The 20,618-nt window shown below is 43.6% G+C and overlaps 1 protein-coding gene across 1 annotated transcript in view; it reads right to left on the reverse strand.

Annotated features, from left to right (window-relative positions):
• Positions 1–20,618, reverse strand: part of BRD3 (bromodomain containing 3) — a 38,628-nt gene that overhangs the window by 17,229 nt on the left and 781 nt on the right. The window contains exon 2 of the mRNA XM_009892253.1: positions 2,058–2,374. Within this exon, the coding sequence (XP_009890555.1) occupies positions 2,058–2,258 (201 nt within the window). The 5' untranslated portion in view covers positions 2,259–2,374. The remainder of the gene's footprint in view (positions 1–2,057; positions 2,375–20,618) is intronic.

Raw genomic sequence — 20,618 nt, forward strand, 5'->3', positions numbered from 1 at the left:
CTCCTCCTCCCCAAAAACACATCCCCGAATTTTTGTGCAAATACCATCTTTGCTTTCATTTATTTTCTAATTGGTAGCCTTTTAGTCTAACATTATTATGAACTTGACTACAACGCACCAGAACTCCTTCCACAACCACCAACCTTCCATAACTCCCCCAGTACGTGCTACAACACACACATACACACAGAAATGGCTACTTAGACATTATCAGTTTTTTATAAGGACAGCCGGACTGGGAAAGCAGTAAACGTAGTATGTGGAGGAAAACATTTTCTGAGCAGTTCTCCCAGGATGCTGTTTGCAGCCCTGATACCTCTTACGATGCTTTAGGCGCCATTTCAGATTGTGCCGCACCTGACAGCATGACCAACACTGCAGTGATGTGCTTCGTGCTCGCGTGGGACCAGAAGTTGGGGCAGCAGGGTCAGCGCAGCTTTGGCAGGGTGTTCAGTGCAATGGTGAGCTGGCTGCTATCTGGGAAACAGCATTTCTGCCTCCCTTTTTAAAAGACTGCATCTGGCACTTACAGAAATTTATCAGTGCCAGCAGCGGCTAAGACCACGCTAAAAGTTTCAGTCTCTCTTTTTAAGGGCATTTCAGTTCTTAAAAGGGTTCCACCACATGTTAACCCAGTTTCGCTCTGGGCTGGTCTCAAGCATCTGTAGAGGCTGTGATTAGCCTGGAGACGCTCCAGGCATGCCAGGTTATACACTGTAATTTTCTCATTCTGGAGAAGAGCAGCAAACCCTCTCACTGCACGTGCGCATGAAGCCACGTACAGGCCACCGGTCACCCTCTGAGCCCAACCCTCTAGCATGACCCAAGACAGCAATATTTCCAGGCAAGACAAGCTAAAGCAGAAAAGGCAATCCTGCTGGCTACTGGGCTTGTTCAGATTTAGGCCACACACAAAAAACAACTATTCTTCCAACTGACTCCTCCTTTAAATTTTCTGGTAATCTGCCCTAAAACCACTTCAAAATGCCTCACTGAGAAACTAAATCCGCAAAAAGAAGACACAAATGACCACAGACCTAGAGAAATATTATATAGCTGTTAAGTCTTTTACTCTTCTGGCTAGCACTTTAAATACTATCCATCAACAACATCACAGAGTTCAAACGACTCCTGATCGAGTCCATAAAATTGGGTTGCAACCTGCAGTAACTGGAGCTCTCCTGACCTTACAACCCAGAACCATGCTCCCTCCAATCCTACATGCAACCCTCTTGCTCAAAGCAGCCAGAGTTAATTTGCAATGGGGTGCCTGGCTGAGCAGACAGGAGGGTAGCTGGGGGAGCAGTGGTGTCTGTATTTAACTGAAGCAGGCAGGTAGGGGTATGCCTCCACTGCTGCGTTTTTACACCCACAGGACCCCTTTGGAGACGTGAAGAATGTGTGGCTCTATTCCTTGGAAGAAAGCAGCTTAGTAAACTTTGGTCATTTATGAATAAGTGGGCTCTATCTTCTACTTTCTGGTCTGACAGAGAAAAGAGTATACGTCATCGGGCACAGAAGGCAGATGGGTCAATGCAACCGTTCTGTTATTTCTACTTCCAGTACAGCATTTGAAAATATCTTGCTCCAGAGTATCCTTGGTAATTAGCTTCTCCTGTCTTCCTCAACACTGAAGTCAGTGGCAAATCGAGGAAAGCCTATCGGAAACGCAAGTTACATTGAGCCCAATGCCAAATGCTCAGAAGAGCATAGGCTTCAAGGCTCTCACTCAAGTTGGACAGAGGCAGGATAAGGGGTGAAGACACTCAAAAGTAACCAGAGGTAAGCCACACACAACGCGCTGCTTCAGATGCTCTAAGATAGCTTTCCTGTGTGCTCTTCTCCTCCCTCACTAAGTGAGAAGCATTTTTTTCCTTCAGAGACTCACACCTCTCCAGCTTTGAAAGACATCATCTTCTAATTCAGTGAGTCTAAGAGCATTCAAGGAAATCCCTAAAAGCAACTTAACCATTCTGTTCCAGTGATCAGAAAACTGATCTCACCAACACAAAGCTTTCTAAGAACAGAATACCAAGCAGAAGATGATAGATACATACCGGCAAATTCAATTTAATTGCATCAACAGGTTGGTAGAAAGGCCAAGCAAACTGATGCTTCCACAAGGTCTTTACCACAACGTTTTGCATATATTGCAATTGGTTGGTCTTCCGGCCAGGCTTATTAGGATTAGTGACCTCCGGAGGCGGGGGATTCACTGGGCCCTGAGGAGCCTGGATTGCTGATGTGACTGTCGACATTTTCCTGCTCTTGCTCTCACTCGCTGTCACAGCAGCAGCAACTGGGAGATTTTCTTTCTTCCTTTATGCTCCCTGAACGGGACTGACATCCCATTTCCAGGGTCCAACCATACAACCTAGATCAAATGAGAGGAAGAGGACAATTTGTAAATACTTACTTGAAGTAGGCATGTTCAATCAACAGCAGGAGTGTCTTAACTCAGGTTCTTTACCCCATCTGCTTTGTTCCCTCGCAACACACTTTATCTTGATGATGGGGACAGTTCAAGGCCCAAGATACAGTGGAACAGCAATTCCCAAATTCACAGCCTGCAGAAAGCCACTAAGTTTCACAGGATTATGAATACAGTTGGGATGTAATGCAGAGATTCCTACAAATGTGCTGATCCAAGCTAGTAAATCCACTGCTTGCAGCTCCACATAAACTTAACTGCATTGTCTCTAGACCCATGCTTGCTGGCACGGGCTCAGCTTACAAGTCTCTGCACTGGTGCAATGGTTAATCTAAAAACCCATAATCAAGAGCGGACGACAGCTGTCAGGGAACCTCGATCCAGAGCAATAAAAGAAAGGGCACAGGGAGGTGCTCTGAACAGTTGTGAATGAAAGGTGTCACCAGAAGCATCCTAACTTGAAGTGACCTGCACTTTGAATCTCATAAATGTCTTACTATTACCCTTACTACACGTACCTGACTGAGCCCTTAGTTTTGTACAGAAGTCTCAGTATACAGGCTCAATATAAATAATAATTAATATTATACCTATATCCCATGACCTGGCTAAGAGAACACTGTCATGCTCTCTCTTAAAGGCACATATGAAATGCAGAAGAATACAAAAATTCGTTATTGTAGTCTATTCTTTTCCCAGCAAACTCTAAGGAAAAAAATGGTCCAGTATCACTGTGTCTTGTATACCATATGGTAAACAGCTTTGCTATGTCATCTTCCATAACATTTGGTATTACAATTCACATCAGGACTGCAGCTACTCTTCTCATGGCAAACAGACCACAATCACTTTCTTGAGGCAAATTATTTCAAGTATGTTCAGAAAGCCACACAAATACTCTCGCTGACATATGCTTCTTGGTTGCACAGACAAACATGAGCAGGGACAGAAGCTGCAGTAATACAGGAAGAAGCAGAAAGCATTAAGAAATCCTAGGGGAAAAAACCTACCTCTTCTTTGATACATCCCTAATCATCTTTACTGAATATATGGACTAAATATAGAACATCAACTTACCCTTTGAGTTGCTGATTAGATGATGACAAAAAGTAAACACATACCTAATTTGGGGGATTTTTACAAAAATAGGTGTGTACAAACATAAACAGATCTGCAGCAGAAAGGGATGTTTAAATATTGGTCTTCTCAGGGTTGCCCAGGTAGCAGAGGCATTTGCATTTGTTGTGGTTTGGACCGAACCAGCCACTGGGCAAACGACAGATGCTCCCCGCTACCTCTCTTCAGAGAGAGACTTACGAGTTTAGAAGGAACTAAACTACTTAATGACATATTAATAAAATAAAAAGGGAAATAATAAAATATACACAAAACCGTATCAAGCTCCCGGGATGACAATCACATCACCGGCTGACACTGGGGAAGTCCCAGACTGGACTCAGGGATGGACAGGACCTGGATTCCTGACCTGCATTCAGGATTGGGACCAAAGGCAGATGAACAGAGTCCTCCTTGGACGACCGCCATTGAAGAAAGAGGGCTGGCCCTTTGATCCCTCAGCTTTTATACGAGCATGAGGCAGATGGAATGGAATACCCTGTTGGTCAAGTTTGGGTCACCTGTCCTGTCCGCTCCTCCCCGCAGGTGGGACCCCTCTATGCTTTTCCGCTTCCAACCCTCCAATGGGGCACATAACAAAGTGAGCTGACCTTGGCTATTATAACAGTAAGTATAAGCAAGAGCCTCTCTGCATGCCATGTCTTGGCATCAGCTATAAACACAGGTCTTATCATACTGTCAGCAAACAGTGGTTAATTTCAGTAGTTAGAAGAAGCTGAGCTAAAAAGTAAAGTTACTGAACCAAAATGGTCCTGTTTTATCTCAAACCAGGACAGCATTCTGGAGGCCAGCTGCTGCCCCAGCAGCTCCATAACTAGGAGAACACCCTGGCACCCTGGTGATGTTGTGGCACAGGGAACCACACCACGAAGTGGCCAGTGTTCCAGGTGCCACCCATCAGGGTCACCCAAGTGCTCTGGGTGCTGTGGCTGCTTGGCGCAACTTGCCATGGGCCAGTTTGGCTTGGCTCGCAGGTGTTCCTGGCTCCCAGAAACCAGATCTGGTTTATTTCTTTAGAGCTAACTGTATAGTTAATTTTTTATAGTGCTTCTATGGAAAAAGAAATTGTTGAAAACCTATAACGAATCCCTGTGTGCGTGTATGCTTATGTGTGCAGGGAATAGATAAGACCAGTTATGACTCTGCTACTGTCCATTCACAAGACCCATTATATTCCAAGGATGGAGGAAAAAGGAGAAATGACAGTGGGACCTTCTTGTGCCATCTATATGGCACAAGTATAGATCCAGAATCGGGACTCTTGTATCCATTCTTTGAAAAGTCAAGACCCCAGCTTAGCAGTTCAAAAAGGACTAGTCTCTGTTCCCCAGCCCTCTCATCTGATCATGCTGGTCGTGTTGCAGGGTGATCACCAAGCAGCCAAGAGGGATGCTGGCATCCTCTGAGCAAGGAATTTCAAAACTAGGATATTACTTGGGATTTCAGATTTGGAACGTTCTCTCCTGATGTTCCATCAGCTCAAAGCAGCAGCAGAAATATTGCAAAATGCAATCTTCAGATGAAAGGGAGGGGGGGAACAGACAAAGAATTACAAAGAAGAAAAAAAGGTAATTGGGAATTTTCACTCAGTCTTGTTCTGGGCAGCTCTCTGCATGGATTTCAGACCCCAAGGCCATCATCCGAGCGTGTGCAACACTGACTGCAGGCCCCTGGTGACTACATTGAAACATTTTGTTTGCTGTCTTCTTGATTAACAAACTGAATCCAATGCAAGGATTAACAGGAAATAAAACACCCACAGAGAGCAATTCCTACTGCTATAGAGTGTTTCAGTCACAAGTTTGAAACTATACAGTGTAACTTAAGTCTTCCCCTTAAATAACCTAAGGTTAAATACAACAATTCTCTTTTCATTTGAATTTCCTGATTTCCTCCTACCTGTCAAACTGCATCTGACAATAAAAAATACTTTAAAAATTACCCTTAAATCCCAGAACTGTAATTCAAAAACCACAGATCTAGCTCCTACCTCTCCCAAACCCCCTCTCTGACCTTAGCCAAGGTGTTCAGTATCTTCACACCACAGCTCCTCATCTGTGCCATGGCGATAGCGATAGTTCCTTTCCGTCTTCATTTGCTCCACCCAGCCAGCCTGCAAACTCTCTGGGACATGCACTGCCTCTTCACATGCACATTTTAATCATCAAGCTTAAACAAGGCTTGTACAGTCCACACAAGAGAAGCATGTAACAGTCATCAGTGACACAACTCAGAAAGGATTTTAATTAAGAACATTACCGAAAGTAGGAGGGGCAGAATCATGACAGCCAACTCAGCTAGTCCTCTGACAGCTGATCCTCTTTAACTTGCGCGCTCCAACTCATTGGCTATTACAACCAAAAGTGGATACAAACCTCAAATGTGTTAGCAGCACTGTCATTTAAACACTGGATCCTGCAGCTGGAAGACAGGAATAGCTACCTGGGCTCTTTCAGCAGCACTGGAAGTATCTGTTCCTGGCATGAATGCAGCTGTAATGTGCATGTGCCTCACTGCACCCTCTTAACCCTTGGTCCATCAGCTTCCTCATCATTTGCTGGGGAGGCTGCTTTGGTATCAGATCATGCCTTCATTTTTAAAACTAAAAATTTCTTTCTACATCCATTCTTGTACCTCTAAAGTTTCAAAATTATATTATTTTTAAGAATGTAAAAGGCAGGATTATGAGGAATCTGGAAACTGAGGGTGCAAATGCTTTGGAAACGTCCAAAAAGGTATGATGTTGAATTCGGAGAGACCATGGTCCTGCCTGAGAAATCAGTTGTCAGACCCCATTTATCAAATGAGGAAAGTGAGACACGTGACCATCTGACATCCCAACTTACCATACAACTCATCCAACGCAACAGTTAAGTAGCCTCACACACAAAAAACAAGCAAGCTTACACAAATTGTCCCGTAACTACAAGTAGACTCAAAATACACAGCTCTAGTCTAAGCACTTCAGCATCTCCTGAAATTGTATTAGTATCAATAATTACTTAAACTATTAGGGAGCCCAGTCATGAACCAGGACATCACTGCACAAGCCTGGAATGAAGACTGCCAAAACCAGCCTTGGCACAGATAACATGTGCATCTTCCAGAGAGGGCCTAAGGTCGGACTTCTCTTAGCCCTAGAATAATAACTTCTTAAGTTTAAATTTTGAAATTACTACTTATCTTGTTCCTCAGAACTATAACGTTCAAGTAACAGAAGCTGTTCTTGATTTTTCTGGCTGTACATGTACAGTTCTGATATTACAAATTTAAAGTACACCCTTTTGCTGTCACACATGAAGAGCGTACACTGCTTCCCACACTGTGCATTTCTCCTCCTTCTTACTCATCCCAGTCTGAGACAATAATTAAAAGCAAAACCCAAACCCAAACTCTCAAATAAATCTTGCTTCTCTGGAGTTTAAGTCTGTCCTTTTGTGCTAAGTTGCAACCTCATTGTGGCATCCAGCAAAGCTACAGGGTTTGGCTCATCCCTCAGCCAAACTAGTAATCAAAAAAAACCCAGCTAGGTTGGAAGGGTTGGTGGTTTTTTTTTTAACTTTTCTTTCATTGAATTGCTTGCATGGGTCAGTCAGTGGAGAGACAGTTGGCATGGAGAAAACATGTTAATAATTCCCTAAACTAGCAGGATAACATTTTACTCAGCTGATGCAGCCCACAGACTGTCTGCAGTGGTGGAGACTATTTTAAAAGAAGCTATAAAGCCCCATGAAATGTGCGCTGTGCCAGTAAGCCTGCTGCTTCAGCTAACGGTTCTGCCACTTCCTTTGGCAGTGCCGAACATTTAACGGATGGCTCACTGCCTTGCTGCTGTTCACGCAGTACAGGATGGTATTTGTTTTGATTGCAAAATTAGAAGGTAGCAAGCTTTATTGTAGCATGGAGCCCAGCAATGGTTTTTTTCCCCCTTCGGTACAGTATTTCTGCGTGGTTACTTGGACACTGATCAAAAACTGGCGCAATTCCAGCCCAGCCAGAAACAGCAATATAAATCTTCCCATCAGGGAAAATTATCAAGTTTAAGAGATGTTCCTTGACCTCATCTTTATCTCCACATTATTATTTACATTACAGTAGCACATGGAGGCTGTGCAGAGACCAGGGTCTCTCATTACTTAGCACTCTGCAGACACATAGTAAGACCCTGTTCCTAACTCGAAGAGCTGGCGCTCACAACTCACACTTCACACCGTGGTGAAGTGACCTGCTTGGGGCCACCCAGCGAGGATGTAGCAGAGCCCTGAACCCCAGACAGTGCCTGGCCCCAGTTCTGTTAGTCAGCATGTCAAGAGAAAGAGCACCTCCGAAGCCGTGCTGCTCTCACAGGCGTGAAAGGCAGCGATTGAGCCTTTCTGAAGGTAGGACAGAGCCAGCAGCCAGAACCACACCGAGACAGCAGGGCAGCTGGAGCAGGCATCCTCACACTGCTGCTCCAAGCATTACTCCCCCGCATAGGCTCCTTGCAGCCACCAAAGCAGACGCTCGGTCCCTTTTTCATGACAGCAGCAATAGCTGGAAGCTTGTGCCACCATATGCTACTCCCCATATCTCAGAGAAGCAGCAGGCCCATGATCATCTTGCCCAGACTTTCCTACAACTGCAGGAGAGGTTTACTGCACCACCTCACACCACCTCACCGCAACCTTGAAGTCAGATAAGATTATTAATTGAGGGTTGCACCCATTTCATTCTATGGCTGCAGAAAGTAAGGGCTACACCACCACTCCTCCAGGCTCCTCAGAAAGAAACAAAGCTGGTGGATGTCCTCCTTTTGCTCCTACTCTGCCTTCCATTCCCTTCACAACCCCACACAGGAACTGAACTTCAGGCAGCTTTCACTACCTACTAACTCCATGTCAGCAGGGATGTTCTCTTCAAACATGAGGGGTGTGCAATTTGAGACAAGACCTGAAGACAGACGAGTTGCTTTACCAGCCAACACTGCCCTGGCAGACACACGCACGCTATACACAATATGCCACCCCCTCAAGACCTGGGGATGAAGCATTTGCACCTGGCTTCACTGCAGGAAATGGGAATTTGGCTCGAGTGCCCTTATGGCACACTGCAGCTTTGCACTCTGGAAGTCCATTCAGCTGTCCTCGTTGTCTCCCATATTATTAATTCCACACATCAGAGACTTGCTTTTCGTGCATATTATTTTGAGCACAGGCCCAGTAACACCCCAAGACTGGGAGATGCAACTGTGTCCTTAACTTACCTCTGCATGAGGGAGGGGGAAAAGATCACAGAAGATTAAGTAAGTTCCTTGGCTTTTGACTTGGTTAGTTTAATGCTCATCAGATTATGCAGATGGATTTCCCACCCTTGGTCTCTCCTTGGCTATTATAAGAGCAGGTGTTTCCTCAGTAAGGAGCCTGTGGGTTCCTAACCAGTAGATAAGAATCAACCAGAAGTAACTGGTAATTTCAAGGGCCTCCAGTTCTGATGCATACTCAGTGCTCCCTACAAATCAGGATGCTTTAAGATGTCTCACATCATGCTTTCAAACCCAGGGATACCCAAAAGTCACTTTAGCTTGACTATAAAAGCACTGGGACTTTTATAAGCACTATTTTAGGCACCTCAAATAAAACGATGGTATTTCTGATAATTACAGGCCATAGTATTTCTCTCAATCAAGTTGCTAATGCCACAGGAAGCACCTTCTGATCAAGTCTGAGCAAGAATTTAGATGCATGTCACATACCTCCTGCAACACACAAATCATATGGGGCTCAACTGCTTTCTAAAGGGTGCAGTTCCAAGTGCAGGGAGTGATGTTTCACACTATACCACATTCATTTTCAAGGCTTTGAATTTTCTTTTGAGAACAGTTTAAATAACCAGTCTCAGTAACAGATAAGGTATGGTTGACCACCTTCTGGAGTGGGGAGAAGGACAGAATGACCTCCGGACATTTCTTGCAGCCCTACTTTTTGTGGTCGTCTGAAAACATAGAGGCAAATTTTAACTTGGACATACGTTGGTTTTTTGCAAGCTCTGGAGTTACACACAGCTTTGTTAACAAGGCTACAGGAGGAAGGAAAAGTGTGAGTGGTTAAAGAGCTTATTCTGTGTTGGATTCCTGACTGGAGGAGTTCAGCCAGCTTTGAGACCTGACTCTGTGTCGTGGTTTGGGACGGATTAGCCACTCAGGCAGAATGACAGATGCTCTTCCCTACCTCTCCAAAGAGAGAGACTTATGAGTTTAGAAGGAACTAAACTACTTATTGACATAATAATAATAAAATAAAAAATGAAATAATAAAATATATACAAAACCATATCAAGCTCCCGGGATGACAATCACATCACCGGCTGACACTGGGGAAGTCCCAGACTGGACTCAGGGATGGACAGGACCTGGATTCCTGACCTGCATTCAGGATTGGGACCAAAGGCAGATGAACAGAGTCCTCCTTGGACGACCGCCATTGAAGAAAGAGGGCTGGCCCTTTGATCCCTCAGCTTTTATACTGAGCATGAGGCAGATGGAATGGAATACCCTGTTGGTCAAGTTTGGGTCACCTGTCCTGTCCACTCCTCCACGCAGGTGGGACCCCTCTATGCTTTTCCGCTTCCAACCCTCCAATGGGGCACATAACAAAGTGAGCTGACCTTGGCTATTATAACAGTAAGTATAAGCAAGAGCCTCTCTGCATGCCATGTCTTGGCATCAGCTATAAACACAGGTCTTATCATACTGTCAGCAAACAGTGTCTGCACAATATGCTGTTAATTTCAGTAGTTAGAAGAAGCTGAGCTAAAAAGTAAAGTTACTGAACAAAACTGGTCCTGTTTTACCTCAAACCAAGACACTCTGAAGTAAGGATCAGACTGAGATTTCGGAAACAAAGTGAACTCCACTTGCAAAAAATCTTCCAGGAAGTACTTCAGCAAACTAACTGGCTGACCTATAATGAAAATGTTAACAAACGCTTAGTTGTAGCAGTGGAAATAAGCACCTATGAACAGGTTTCAGAGCAAGTAAAGCAGCTATTGGCTTGCACATCAATGCTCTTGGAAGACAGAGTCAAATCAACAGAATGGGAATGGGTAGGTGCTTCACAGGAAAACAGTGGTTGTACCCCTTACAACAAGATACACCAAATATACCTTTATGGCAACGGAAAAAAAAAAAAAAGTGCTGGGCTGTTTCAGCCTTCACTTTCATAACAGAGATTTGGCACAGAAAGAAAAGTGTTTGGGAGAATCACATGCCTGGGCAGAGTCTGCTCGTGCCATTTCTTCCTAGAGGGGAAAGGTGGAGATGCAATGAAATTACCTTGCATGACCCACAGGGTTGAACCCACAGTATCTCATAATCAGGGGAAGAGCCAGAGACAAGCCAGACACAGCAGGCAGTCAAGGTTTATAAAGAAAGGAGAGAAGGTGAACCTGCTTCTAAGCATATACTCTCTCATCTAGTGCATTGTAACACACTGAATATTTATTTGGCAATTTCTAGCACTTGTAGGGGTTACTGCAATCCCCCAAAAGTCCATGTGCAGCACAGGCCCTGCAGCCTTAGACATTAGGCAAGGAGGAAGTGCTGGGAAGGTGCTGGCACTTAGCCACATACTGTAAGAGATCCCAACATGTCAGGAGCAAGAAGGATGGTGGGGGGCAGGGGACCTAGGGGAGGCAGGAACATGGCTGAAGGCACATTGGAAGTATGGTATAAACCACAACACAGACAGCAACTCAGTCCTCCTCTGTGATTCAGTAACCACTTCAAGCCCCATCCTGCAAAGTGCTAAGCAACTTTCCCCTCTTGATAAGTTGCACAGTTTCTGTGGCTCAGCACTTCTCCACAGAGGGTTTTGCAGACTTATCACCTACAAGATACAACTAATTGATCAATCAAGATAAATCTCTTTCTAAGGGAGGTTTAGGAAAAGACAGAAACAAACTCACTGCTCTCCACACTTTTCAGCCCCTCTACCTTGGTTAACCCCTTCTCTAGCTGTCCATTAGGGAGAGAAAAAATGACAAAGGAGGTGAAGTGCTAGATATCTGGGGCTGGAGCGTCTATTCAGACTGATCAGACTTGTCGATGCTCCCATTGTTGCAGTTACAATAGCTATGACAGCTGATATAGTCAATGCCACCCAGCCCTGAAGATACATCCTCTCACTGCAGGACTGCTACAGAACGTGATCCCAGTTAAAGAAGTCCTATTGCACAAGTGTAAGGCATGCAAAAGCATGGAGATCTTGTCCTCTTTCATCGTGTTTCCTAAAGCACCACAAAAAGGTAAACTGCAGCCTAGTCAAGAAGAGGAATCTCTGTGTTTACATGATAGTTGGCCAAGGAGGGGGAAAAAGTCTGATGATCCCAAATCCAAACCTTGCTGATGGGCATAGCGAAAGACTCCACAGACTCTGCCATGGTTTCTTCAGACTGGCCAATTCTGCAAATTCAGAATTGGAATAAATGCTGTCTACTGGATGCCTTCTTTGTTATTCCACCTCTTAATTCTTCTGGTAGTATTACCACTTTAAACTTCATAGATGGACAAAATCTACTGTTCCACCTCTACGCACCTTTGCTTATGCATTCAAGTCCATACTTCAAGACCAATCAGAACTACAAATTCATTTGCTCACTTGAGTTTGAACCGCAGTCACCCTTTATTAGCATCCTTCAAGTCAGCATTCCCAACTCTTCTGTAAGTGGGAGACAAACTCTGTGACAGCCTGATGTTGTAACAGACTCAGTGGCAGGGGATCTTTGGATTCCTGCTTGCCCAGCCATCAGGCAATACTGCCACAGCTCACAAGGAGCAAAGGAGGAAAATCTCACCTGCTGAGAGCTGCTAAGAAGAAAACATACATCTAAAAGTCCAGGAGCAAGAGGTCCATCCTGGACTCACCACCAAAGCGACAAGCAAGCAGGGTGAAGCTGTTACTGGACAATGATGCTGAACAGTCTTACCCCGATTTGCATTGGCTTCAACTAAAGTCAGCCTAGGGTTCCTTTTGCTTACTTTCCCTCAGGAAGCAAAACTGATGGAAAGAAACAGATACAGATACCACCGAGCAGATAGACTGGAAGAGGAAAAGGTCAGCTAACCTACACCTTGTGGGAGAAAGCAAAATGTAGAGAAAAGTCAGGAAAAGAAAGAAGGAATTAATAGAGTGAGGAGATAGGAAGTTAAAGCTTCCCATTTCATGCAGTTTGAAAATGTGATTGACCACAGGCTGCTATTACATGCTGCATCATACACATCCAACCTACTTTTCTGAACTACAGACTAGAGCAGGGGGAGAGAAGCCCTGATGTGGTTCATCCAGGCTTGGTCACTGTTATTACTGCTATCCAGCAACACACCAAAAGGACCACCATGCACCAGACACTGTAAGAGGGCAGTACACATTGCAGGAGACTCCAGCCTCTGCCCATGACCAGACATTGCGAGTGGAACGGGGAGATGGAATAAAAGCTGAAGCCTGACTGATTGCTAGAGCAATGAATTGACAGGTTAAACACCTCAACTTACCCATGTTTCATCTGGATGTGCCCAGAAGCCCACTGCGCTATGATGAAAAGGCTCCACTGCCCTGAACGGGACCAAGCACAGCGCAGCATGCAGAGTCTCTACCCTAAGGACTCAGCAGTCGAGGCAGGCCAAGAAAGAGGCACAAATTGGCAAGATGTAATGGTCTTAAAAAGAAAAACTAAAAATAATCACAGTGCAGGTCAGTACCGCAACCCACCTCCTTCAAGGCTTTGTCTCCGAATTCCCCTCAGTTCCCCCCTGTACTTTACAGCCAAACTTCTCCAAAGCAGGACTTAGCCAACACATGATACTACTGCCGACTCATCCTGTGATTCCAGAAACCAGTTTTGCCAATTTCGGGTCAGTAAACCATATTTCAATCAAATTGTTTAAAAAAAAAACAAACCCAACACTCTGGCACTGACCCAAGTTTCAGATGATACGTGCACAACAGAAGTATTTAGGTACACCCATTAAAGCGTAACGTGGCAACACCTGCACAGGCTTCAAAACTCCTAATGGGATTATTGTACGTCTACACCCTCGCAGGGTACTCTTTTTCTGCTTTTTAAAGGATATGATCTGCACAGTTAAACGTTTGTGTTCTGAAAAAGAGAGTCTGCCCCTCCCCTTTTTAATCAGCATATGATGCTCTGCATACTTTTACAGTATAAGAAAAAAAACTCAAACTCACTCAGTTTGATTCAGCTTATAGTGAATAAATTACACATAGTCTTTCCAGAACAGGTTTTGTCATTATTGTTTCATTTTCTGCACTTTGTTTTCCAAAAAAAAGAGATTATTGGACACAAAGCATTTTGAAGAAAAGGTGAAAAACAAAAACAAAAACACAAGAGCTCAAACACTTCCCTGCTGGGCAGAGCATCTCCAAGCTTCTGCTATACCTGCAAAGAATTACAAAAAATATAGCTACAAAACAGGGTGCTGACACGTCAGCTCAGTTCTTGACAACCCATACTGTAGGCTTGTGAGTTCCCCACTTGTAAAATGGGGATATGAATATTTCCACTACCATCTACAATTAGTTACAAGTCATTAGTCTACAAGTCATCAGTCTTTTCCCATGTATTTATACATTACTTCCTTCTCAGTGTTACAGTTATACCAAATTTTAAAGGAAAAAAGCAAACACAGAGGAGCCTATATTTAGAAGGTGTTCAAATACCGTAAGTTAAGTTTCTGGAAACACTTAACTGTTCTTTACTAAGTACAATGCTAACTGTCATCTGAAGAAACTGCAAAGCTAAAACTGCCATCTGCTTTATCCCATTCCCCATCCTGCAGCACTCTTTAAACACGTTTCTAAAAGATAAACCACAACACCCAAGAGGACCTTCATGACACCTGTTAGGGAGGGGGGTTCAGATACAACCAAATTCCACTCCCAACTGAATTTAAGAGGCTCCATATAACAGGAAGATTACCTCCTCTTAACGAAAACTAAATACAAAAAGTATTCTGAGCACAATATAAAATACAGAGCCCTTGCAAATAGCATTCAATTTGTACGTATTACCTATTTAAAGGATTGTTTTCTGCTCTGTGTACCTAATAATCTACACTTCAATTCTCCCTTACAACACCAGTACTGCATAGCTATAAATCTACATTATTAATATAATTTACAAGTGCTACAGATGTTATCCTTACGGGCTGCTCCATGCAAGTATCAACAGAGAAGACAGACTTCTAACAAACAGACACAAATCCGTATGTTAACTTGTTAGAAGCATTTCACAGTATGTAGCAGAACCATCAAAGTGATTCATTAGAGAAAATACCTTCCTTCATCAATGGACCCCTCTTGCACACTTCTTGTGCTCCAATGCTTTCTCCTACACAATTTTTACATTTATTTTTATGTATTACAATGATTAAAGTTACTATTTTGAAAAAAAAAAACAGATTTGTTTTAGGACAAAAAGCACTACAAGTGTAGTGAGAACAGAGGAGCTACCACTGGTTTAAATCATGCTCTGGGTTTACAGCTACAGCACTTCAAGTTTCCCAAGCAAAGTCTACCTAAATCAATATATGACAATCGTGTCAGTTTAAGGGGACGAACAATGAAATGAAAGTGATTGAATTACCATGACATAAATATACTACTTGTTTGCTGAGCCACAGTAATGTTATACTTGGTAATTGGGCAGAGTATGTACACCCACCCACCAAGTTAATGATTACAGCTTAGCTGACAGAGGAGCAGCAACTTCTTGCGCTGCAGCAGCCCTTCCATTTGTGACCACTACTCATCCCCTATTCCTGTTCCCCTAAACGGGTTGCACCAACTTAGCTTTGTCCGTTTCCAAACCAATTTAAGTGCCTTGTCTTTGAACAAGTATGTCATTCCAGAATAACTCAATGTGTTAACTTAAAGAAAAACATAGCCAAACAAGTGCAAAAGGCTCTGTGTGGCCTACTATTTCAGATGAAAAGTGCCTCGCTAATTTTGCTAAGGTTGGGTAGGTCCATAAATTTGCTCAGCTATGCAAGGAAGTTGCAGGTCAGCTAAGGCGTGAATAAACTGTGATAGTTAAAGCTGCTGTCGCTCCCTGAAAGGGCATCACCACAGTTCCCACTGCCTGAGTTTATGCATCTGATTTCAGCTCCCCAACAGTCTGTGAGAAAGGGAAAAATTTGGATCTTGGAGTTTATGACCCCTCCCTATGCAGGCAGCAGAGGCTGCTAACTCGGGGGAAGAGGGGAAGGTGCTCCCTACTGCCTAGCACACCCAAGGGAGGAAGGTGGTCTCCTCTGCACACCCAGAGGAACACTGTTCTCTCCACTGACTGCTCCGAACAGACAGACAGGCTCCTAGCAGGAGGAGCTAAGCTTCCCCACGCACAGCTCCTGCTGAGAGCACCCATGGCTTAGCTTCCTGCGCAGTGAGAACACACAAGTCCTAAGCCTCTCTCAAAGCTCCTGCATATGGATGAAGCTCAAGTCAAAGGAAGCACAACCACAACAGTGTGGACACAAGGATCTTAATTTATTCCCATGTGGCTCATTCCTGTCCAGGAAAGGAACAGACTTTCAGCACATGGGCTGATGCATAGTACCCGCACTCAGACAAGCACTTCAGCAAAAACTTGGGGGAGCATGCCCTCTTTCACATGGCATTTTGAGGAGCTGCACTTTATGGTCTGCAAAATATTTAGCTTTAAACAGAACTGTCGCACCAACATAGAATCTGCAAAAAGGCAATGCCTTCCAATAAGGAACTGCATTCTCCGTTATACCCGCTCACAATTCTTGCACATACAGTACAGAACACACACATGCTCAGCCTATCACTTTCAACAGTACAGCACAGTGTACCCACAGTACAGCACAGTTTCTAAACCAGCCTTGGTAAGCAAAAAGGCTGCTACGTTCTGCGTCCCCTCCCAGCAAAACAGCACAGTACTGCAAACTCCGCACTTGCTTATAGCCAAACCTACCGACCAGCGTAGTTTCAGAAAACAGATTTATCTCAGCATGGCCATATTGGTGGGTTGTGAGAAAGTGAGACCCCCAACCAGGCACCCTCCGTAATGTTACACAAGTACAGGTTGAGCAGTTGAAAAGACAAAGTTGCACAAGGAAAAATGTGCCTTTCCTTCAATTCAGGTTGGGTTTGGTTACGACAGGTGAGTCAGTCACATGAAGTGCATCTCTGCTCATATATTTGTGTCAACGCATGAAATCCTCTGCGAGGATATCAGTGTGGCTGTGTGGGTAAAGTGCTCCAAGTGTAAACTTCAAGAGTGGATCACCTCTCAAGTCCAGAAAGGAAAACCACAATCTTTTTCTGTCTCTGCCTCTCTCTCTCTTTAAAGGAAAGAGAGGTACAAACACTACCATTCCCAAAGCAGACTGATGTCAATCAGAACTGAGTCTAAATCTCAAAGTTTGAAGCTAAATTTTACCAGTTCAGCCAGGGCATTTTGCTCCAGATTGGTGCTCCACGCAGAGAAATTTCACCTCAGATTGTCTGTGCTGTTGCATTGCTGGTGGGGAAGAGAACGCTGAGCCCTGGTCCCAGCAAAGGAGTGAGATAAAGAAATCTTCTCCCTCTGCCCAGGTCATCCACGTTGCTGAAATACTTCCAGACGTGATGGTGTCTACTTATCAGACTCAAGCTGGAAAGAGACTGAGGCCTGGAAAGGCGCAAAAGGAATCCCAAATAGAGGCGAGTGTTTCTTCAGTCAGTATCTTATCAGTAAGAATGGAAGAAGGAATAAGGATTAGTAGAAAAAGCAGCACATTATGGTTAATTTCCACACCACTCTCCAGAAGAATTTAAATCTTTCCAATGCTGTCTTTAGCAACAAGTGGGTTAAAGAGTTAGCATGCCGCAAAGAAAGTTGTTCACCTCCAACAAGCACTAACGATTGACAAAAACCACATTAATGTCGCAGTAAGATACTGTGAAATGAAAAGCTCAAGCTACACACATCCTTCCAAAACGTCCTGACAGCTCGCTGAGCAGTGCAGCAAACAATGGCTCCTTCCTAGTTCCCAGAACTCTATTGCTTACAATGGTGTTCTAGGCTATTACTGGAGAATAATGTGGCAATTTAAAAAAAAACAAAAAAACAAAAAAAAACAAAAAAACCAACAAAACAACAAAACAAAACCAACACACACAACAAAACAAAACATACGGTTCATGGTAATGATTGGGAAACCCACTGCGGATTAATGAATTTTGCAAATTAGCAAAGAAAGAGCAACCAGGATTAAAGAGAAACAATCAACAACACTGAGATGCAAAACACTCTTTGTTCATTTATTTAGCAAAGTGTAGTTCCGCCTGCGCTGAAAGCACCTGATAGCTTACCAAAGCAGACAGAGAGTAATATATTTTGTAAAAGTAATTAAGCCTTTGAAACATGAGACCTCACTACATCACTCAGCTGCTGCTGAGGAGAGGGATTTGACTCCGGAGTTGTTTGTGCTGTCAACGAGAGCAATCAGGCTCCCAGATTACTCCAGGGAGAAAGAGCCAGATTCTAGGAGTGCAGCAGGGCTTGGCTGGAAACCAACAACTCACTGCACAAGAGCCCCCCCCAAAGTTAAGAGGTAAATATTGAACAGCATCTTTCAGAACTTGTACCAATTAAAAGATGCGTCTATAACAGCTATGGGAAGCCCCAGCCTTCACCAGGGCCAACTGCTTTATCTGTGTGCACTGCCTTCAGCTCAGCGGGAAAAAAGACTTAGATTTAGATTAGATAGTAGGAAGGAAATCTTTCCTGTGAGGGTGGTGAGGCACTGGCCCAGGTTGTCCAGAGAAGCTGTGGCTGCCCCATCCCTGGAGGCGTTCAAGGCCAGGTTGGACGGGGCTTGGAGCAACCTGGGCTGGTGGGAGGTGTCCCCACCCAAGGCAGGAGGGATGGAACTAGATGGTCTTTAAGGTCCCTTCCAACCCAAATCATTTTATGATTCTATGAGACCCTCAGGTCAGCCAGGCTGGATTCTTGGCCTACAGACATTGTTTGTGGCTACCGAGAACCTCCATTAGACTCCCCACCATTTCAGGATATGACTGAAGGATAAAGTTTTAAACACATGGTTCTTAACTCAGGAAGAAGCATTTTGCAGGATTTTTAAGAACTGTGATTTAAGTCACTGTACCCAGTGCAGTTACAACAGAGCAAAGAAACACAAGCTACAAAGCCTACTTAAATACTCACATTCGCAGACACTAACAAAACTGGCCTTCATTATAGACAGATAGCCAGAGAGCACTAAGTATGCTCTAGAGTAAGAGCTGCCTAGCATGCTTACCAAGCTGGAACATCAGACTTCTTCAATACGCTTTTATTTTAAATATTTTTTAAATGACAAGAACTAGTTTTCTAAAGCACCTCTGTGCTTAAATAACACAAGTTTTATTTCCAGAAGCAATGGAACCTAGTTTTTATTTGAAGTTAATGGAACTAACACTCCAAAGTGAGTTTGGAGAACAAACCTCAGACACTTTACATTGCACATGCATTCTTTCTTAATTTAAACTCTGCATGCATAGGTCACTAAAGCTAAAGAGCCTTTCATTGGAATAGCTACTGTCTCAGCACTGTGCACTATATAGGCAGTGAGTATAGAAGACAATATTGCAATCAAGCTTATGTTGAACATTGAATAAGACACCCTCTGCCCAACCCTTTTATTAAACATTGTCTCAAAGCACTAAATACATGCATGAGTGAGTATTTTTAACCAGTGTGGACTAAAGAGAAAGAAATACACAATCTTAGCATTTATTCTTTCCAAAAAGGAAGGCTTGGAAACCAGGAGTTACCCTGTTTCAGCAGGAGCTTCCCAGTGTATTACTAAGAACACCCTAAACTTCTGTGCTAACAAAGTAAGACACACAGCAGCCAGCTAGTGCTGTGATCTGAAGATTAGGAGGCACGACTTCGCATTTACAGTACACTCCAGTGGCTGGGTAGCTGTAAGCAATAAAGATCAGGGTTTTTTGCTTGTAAAGCAACCAGACTGCTTTGGGGATTTCTTGTTTGTTTTGATGGACATGTATTTATTCTGCACTTCTCACCCATTTACTGCAGCACATATGGTAGTCACCAAGTCCTCTAATACCTTGACTTATCACTGCGTGAATTAAAGACAACAGTTTCAGCTTCAAACCTAAATTTCCAGTTTAATTTAGAGACACCCCCTCAGCGCACCCACATATACTGAATGCATTAAAAATACTAACAAGCATATTAAAAAAATGCTTCTCTATTCCCAGCAAGGAACAGCAGGTGTGTTTTGCTAATTGTGTTATGCCCTAACCTACTATTTACTAGTGTTAGGGAACTTGACACATAAAAAAACCCATAAACATTCGAAGTATTAGTGAAGCCATCGTATTTGCTTATCCAAAAGAAAGTTTATTTTAGTAACTTTCGATTCCTGAAGACATCAACAGAAAGGTATATCCACACTACAGAATTGTCACAGAACATTTAGCATCAACCATACAGAATGCATGCTCCACGTTGTCAAAAGTCATTTTTGTAGGAAACATTCCCTATTAACACCCTGCACGACTGAACCACATAGCTTAAAGACGCGCACAGATCTGAGACCTGAACACTACAGCTTTGTTTGAAAGTGAAACCAAGAAGGCTACAAATAATGCTCTATCCCCAGTGCCCTGGGAGGTGCAAAAAGCAAACAAGTAGTATAAACGGAGGAAAAGTACGGCCGAGTTTTGAAGTTTTACATTTTATTATCGGTAGCATTATTTATAGCGTGACACTTCTATATATAAATCTGTGATCTGCGTTTCTTTTTACACCTATAAAGCATATCAAGTTTAGGCATTTATTTGCGAAAGTTTGGTAAACACCCGACGTTTACACGAGCAAAGCAGCTGTATATATACATATGAGCACAAATATATGCATGCGGACACGGACAACACACGAAACGCGCACTTTTCAGGGCATCATATGCAGCCTGCTCACACCTTTTTCCACCTCACAAGCCGGCGACCCCGGCGGCGGC

Source organism: Charadrius vociferus, unplaced genomic scaffold, assembly GCF_000708025.1.
Source record: "Charadrius vociferus isolate BGI_N301 unplaced genomic scaffold, ASM70802v2 scaffold549, whole genome shotgun sequence".
Taxonomy (NCBI): Eukaryota; Metazoa; Chordata; class Aves; order Charadriiformes; family Charadriidae; genus Charadrius; species Charadrius vociferus.